At 62.6% G+C, this 5718-nt stretch overlaps 1 protein-coding gene across 1 annotated transcript in view; it reads right to left on the bottom strand.

The window, feature by feature from the left end:
* Positions 1 to 5718, bottom strand: part of FBXL18 (F-box and leucine-rich repeat protein 18) — a 22661-nt gene that overhangs the window by 5854 nt on the left and 11089 nt on the right. Inside the window, exons 8-9 of the mRNA XM_010845794.1 lie at positions 5389 to 5718; positions 2340 to 2558 (exon numbers count right to left, since the gene is read on the bottom strand). Coding sequence (XP_010844096.1) covers positions 2340 to 2558; positions 5389 to 5718 — 549 coding nt within the window. The remainder of the gene's footprint in view (positions 1 to 2339; positions 2559 to 5388) is intronic.

Raw genomic sequence — 5718 nt, 5'->3', positions numbered from 1 at the left:
AGGACCGGCGACCCCATAAGGACCATTTGGTGGGGCGGCCTGAGCCCTATGACTCCGGAGACCTGGCTGATGCCACGTCTGTAATTCTGTGACCAGCCTGGCCTCCTCCATCACGTTCCCCTATCCGCGGGGCGTGGAGATCTGGGAGAAGGGGGCTGGGACCCCCAGGGCCACACTCGACGGCCGCCAGGGGCACTGCCGCGTCACCACATTTCCTCTCCAGGGGGCCTAAGCGCTTCATGCCCCTGGGGACCCGCTCGGGGCAGACCCCCCTCCCCAGGAAGGGCTGCTCCAGGCCCTCACTCCAGTCCTGAGAGCCGATACACGTTCCTGCTGGACCGGTTGTCAAATTCCAGGACCCACTAGGGAAGCACACGGCCTGGTGTGTACACACCGCACACCTTCTGCAAAGGCCCGGATGGCAAGGGGGACACACACACCCACGAGAAGGCAGAATCTTGTGAGCTCTCCGCCCTGACCCACAGCCCCGCAAACGCCTGCTGCTTCTAAATCTGAACCAACGCAGAGACATGGAAAACTGGAGACTGAAAAGATGTCTGTACAGTCCACAGAAGCAAAAGTAGAACGAGGCTCCCTTTGTGAACGTGCTCGGTGCCACTAACCGCACACCATGAAACAGTTAAAGTCAGAAACTTTAGGTTACACATATTTAAAGATCTTTTAAAAATACCATCTTCTCTGCGTTGGGAAGATCCCCTGGAGGAGGGCATGGAACCCACTTCAGTATTCTTGCCTGGAGAACCCCATGGACAGAGGAACCTGGCAGGCTACAGTCCATAGGGTCACACACAGTCAGACACGACTCAAGCGACTTAGCACACTTACTGAAAAACAAGTCTTTAGCGTCGGGAAGGGCTTCACCAGGCCCGGCTGGCAGGCGCACAGCCATCAGAGGGCACTGCAGTCAACCTCTCTGAGACTTAGGTTCCACCCCCAACCCTGACTTCTCCAGTGTGCGCTGGAAGGCTTAGAAACCCCAGAAGGATCTCTGTACTTGACATAACGCCCTCACTGAGGACCCCAGGGACCAGGAGAACTTCGGAGCGCTAGAGAGAACTTCCGGAGCGCCAGAGAGAGCTTCCGGAGTGCATAGGTGAGAGGTCACAGGATCCGGAGTGTCCCCCGGAGTGGACCCTGCAGACATCGCTTCACTTAACTGCTTCCCTACAAACTGCTGGTGAAGCCAAGTTCACCGTTTCCTGCTAGACCGACAGCACACGCTTACTTGGCCAAAGGCAGCTGCCACGTGCTCAGGTTAGCACCCACGGGAGCAGCCTCTACAGGAGTCTCTGAACTTTCTGTGCACGCAGGGGTCAGGTTCATGTCTGGCAGTTGCCCCGGAGATTCCCTGCAGCTGTCATTCAAAGCCCACGGAGCTGCGTTTTATACACCAACCAAGAGGCTCTGCTGCCTGCGTTCTCGGACCAGGGGCCAGGGCAAGTGGCAGATTTAAGAGGAAGCTTGGGGCGTAGGAGGGTAGCAGGGGAGGCTGTTGGACCCACAGCCGTAACCTGCGTCCACAGTGAACACCGATGGCAGGGAAAGCCAGCAGCGGAGAGGCGGGCCCACGGCAGGCGATGGCACAGCGGCCGCACTCTGGGCTCACCGGCCCCAAGCGCCGCCACTCCCTGAGGAAGCCCCACAGTAGGGCCCGCCAGGAATGAGGGGATCGGCCACAAACAAGGAGACGCAGCCCTGCAACAGGCACGCGAAACGATGCTCCCTGGAAACACACCGCACAGACTCACGGTGCGAGGACAGGCTCGCCCAGGAGCCCCGGGCATCTGGCAGCATCTCGCATGGGCGAGGCTGTGGGCCAGGGGCTCTCCCACCCACAGGGACGCTTAGGTGTGGGATGGCCATGCAGAGAGCACGAAACCGAGCCACTTCCTGGACACGCCCTATCACTTCTAGGACCCTGCACACTGCGGGGTGGGGGTGGAAGGCTGGGGACGAGGACAAGTCAGCAAACAGCACAGGGACAAGAGCCAGGCCTCTGCTGCTCGAGGTGGAGGCTCTCAGGAAAGAAGGGGGCAGAGGTCCTCGTGTGAGGCAGGGCTGGAAGCAGCCTCCCCAGGCACCCGGCTGGCCCAGAGCTCTCCAGAAGACGGCCCACCAGGCGTGACAGGGGCTCTGAAGGGAACCCGTGCAGAAAAACGACGTGATGGGGAAACGACGCCCGGAGCCTAAGGCTGAAGGGTGACGGGTGGCACCACGTGGGTGCCCGGTTCTGACAGCTGTCCCCCAGGGAACTCCTGAGAAGCCGGAGGATGATGACGAGGAGGGTCCTGCCGCCTGCGAGGGGCCCACGCACTCACCTGCGGAGGAGGGCCTGCTGCAGGCTGCGGCAGGTGCTGAGCGACTCGCCGGTGAACAGGTGGCACACCACCACGTGCAGGCAGCGCGCCATGAAGGCCAGCACGGCCTCGGGCTGCAGCGTCCCGCTGCGCGACACCAGGCAGAGGCGCTGCAGCGCGGAGCACTGACTCAGCGCCTGGAAGAACTGGGCGTTGGCGCTGAAGTAGGGCTGCTCCAACCTGCGGGGAGACAGGACATGCGGCATGAGACGACAGGGCTCCTGTCCAGGGGCCCACAGGCCCAGCAGGCTCGCTCTGCGGCTGCACTGCCTTCTCAGAGCGCCTGAGAGCCAGGAGGATGGGGAGGGGTGCGGGGACCGGCTGCACCAGGCCCCGGAAGACGTGCTGCAGTGACACCCTCGGGACCTGCACGGGGCGCCGGGGGAGAGGGCCCGTGTTTGGAAGCAGGGTCTTTGCAGACACAAATGACTTGAGATGAGGGCACGCAGGACCGGGGCAGGAGCTGGTCCAATGACCGGTCCCTGAGAAGCCACGTGACGGCACAGGGAGCTGGCTCTGCAACAGCTGGGGTGCACTGCAGGGATACATCCACGACCCTAAGAATGCTCACACTGCCTGCAGCCACCAGAGGCCGAAGGACAGGCCTGGCACAGGCTCCCACCCACCTTGACCTGGGACTTCTGGCCTCCTGATTGTGAGAGGATGGCCCTGTTGTCTTGGGTGACCCAGCTGGTGGTCGTTTGTCAGGGCAGCCCCAGGACACGGGCACAGCAGCCCGGGGCAGGGAGCTGGGGCACAAGCAGAGCTTAAGATCATTTCCTGGTAAATCATACAGGAAGTCCTAGGCGGCCTCATGGACAGAGGTCAGCATGGATCCAGTCCACCCGAAAGCTTCCCACAAGGAAAACTGTTAATAAGGGTCGTCCTTGGGGATCAGAACCAGGCCCCAGCGGCACTTCTCAGACATGCTGGGCTGTCACCTGAGCTTTGACAACTCGCTCTGACTGTTGGGGGAGTCCACGGTCACGTGGCCCGAGCCACTTCAAGGCTGGCAACACAAGAGGGAGAGGCCGGCCAGAGACATCCACCCAGAGTGGGCAGAGAGCGCACAGGCGCTGTGGTGGGCGAGAAGGGCTTCATGGGATGATGGAGATTTGGGCACGTCTGCAGGAAACTGCAGCTCAGAGAGCTACGTCTGCCCCCTATGACTGACCAGGAGGATGCTTTAAAGGGCGGCGAGTGGGCACCGGGCAAGGCTCCCTCTCAACCAGCCACCCAGGCCTCTGGGGGCCTTTGTGAGGGCCGTTGTGGGCCCTCACCCTCCCTGTTAGCACGAGGGCCGGGAGGAAGGCACAGGACAGCCCTGCGCCAGGCCATGCCCACACTGTGGGGACACCGCCACACCTGGGGTGACATAGTCCTGAGCCCTCTGGGTCCAGCCACCCCCACCTCCAAGGCCCAGGCACTGCACAAACCACCCCCAGCACAAACATGGTGTAACACCTGGGACAGACACTGACACTCTCGGTGGGCCTGGGAGGCTGGCAAGACCTCCATCAACATGTAAGACCCACAGGGAACCCCAAAACCGTCTTGCCTGGTAAACTGAGAGTGACTTCCCGGGCAGCCCCCAAGAAGCTGATCTGCAGCCATGGGCTCTCGTCATCAAAAGAGAGGCTTCCAGGACAAGCAGCAAGACCCCCTGAGCCCGCTCCCCGCAGAGGCAGTAGGCCTGTGCTGGGGGCAGAAAGCCTCCAAGCGTCAGGAGAGCCTGAGCGCTCTGAACGCAGTGATGCCCTGGGTGAGGCAGACATGGGGAAGGGGCTGTCTTCCCCCTCCCCAGACAAGAGCCCGAGGGCCAGCACTCAGCCTCCTGATGCCCAGGGACACGGACAAGACAGGACAGGGAAGCAACTTTAAAATCAGGTCTGAGGTGACGGGATGTCTGTTCAGAGCTGTCCCACACGGGAGTCACCAGGCCTTGAAACGAAACGCAGCAGGGAGCTGGGGGCTTTAATCACATGTAAACAGAAGTCCTAAGCTCCTAAAACCGTGGGGAACGGGGGTCCCTCTGGGCATGATTCTGAAAGGCCTCACGTTCTCTCCGGGTCCGGCAGGAAGGAAGCCCCCAGGGGCAGGGCTGCTGAAAATGGGAATACTGGAGCAGGGAGACAAGCCCTAACCTAGCACTGCTGGGCTGCAATCACCCCCCACCCGCGCCCTGGCCGCCTGCAGGATGGAGATGCCGCCAGACAGCGAAGGACACGTTGCAGCACCTCGGCCACTAGGTGGCGATGCGGGACCTCGCTTCCCACTGGGGACCTCGCTGCTCAAGCAGCAGCGAGGAGAGCACGCGGTACACACAGACTCCTCAACACTTTTCTATTTTTCTCTTAACATGCCCGCCACCTCCAGGTCCGTCCCCAGAGATGCCCCTGTCATGGGTGTTCATGGCAGGTGTGGTGGGCGTGGGGGGCCCATCCACTCCACCTGCAGGCTGCCAGCACTGGAGGGCTAGCCAAACTCAGCGCGAGTGACCAGCAGTGTCTGCGGCCAGGGCAGCAGGGCAGAGGAGGAGGAAGAGGCACTTGCCATGACTGGCTGTGCCCTGGGGCAGGGTGTGTGTGGCACCCCCGCCCCCGTCGTCCCTCGCCCTTCCGCCCAGTGAGGATCTGGCCTCCACAGCTTGCTCCGTAAGGCTCTGTGGGCACAGGCAGGGGCTCAGGCCCCTCTCTGACCAGCGCCCGAGCCTCTGGGACACAGGCATTCAAACAGCCAGCGATGAGGGTGATGTCCCAGACCGGGCTCAGGAGCACGGCCTCCTGTGTGCTCTGCCAGGATGCCACCAACCGCTGTCGCTCCAACTCACACCCCGACACCCCCCACTACACACCGTCAGTCCCTGGTCAAGCCCCCGGCCCTCGAGACTCTCAGGCCTGTGCCCTCCGTCTTGGCAGGCATGTGGCAGGAAGGCAAACACTCTCGCCAAACTCAAGGCCACACTCCGCACTCCCCTCTGTGCCCTGGAGGCTGCGGCGGGGCCCCTCACCTGAGGTCCTTCAGCCGCTTGCAGTGCTTCAGCATGTCTGAGAGGCCAGACATGTAGACCACCTTGCCCATCAAGCCCAGGTGGGCCAGCGAGAGCGACTGGAGCTGCTGGCACTGCAGGCCGATGCTCACCAGCCCCGAGCCCGTCAGGATGCTGGGCAGCTGGGCCAGCGTCAGGTGCCTCAGGAAGGCCAGCTGGCCGATGGCAGCCACCTCTGCGTCCCCGACGCTCTGCGCCCGGCTGCAGGGCGGCAGGGAGTTGCGGATGGCGGGCTCGTTGCGCGGCATGGCAGACGAGAAGGTGGAGCCGATCAGCTCCGGGCGGGCCCGA

This window comes from Bison bison, unplaced genomic scaffold, assembly GCF_000754665.1.
Source record: "Bison bison bison isolate TAMUID 2011002044 unplaced genomic scaffold, Bison_UMD1.0 scf7180017864223, whole genome shotgun sequence".
Lineage (NCBI taxonomy): Eukaryota > Metazoa > Chordata > Mammalia > Artiodactyla > Bovidae > Bison > Bison bison.
This window is presented reverse-complemented; position numbering and strand designations above follow the sequence as displayed.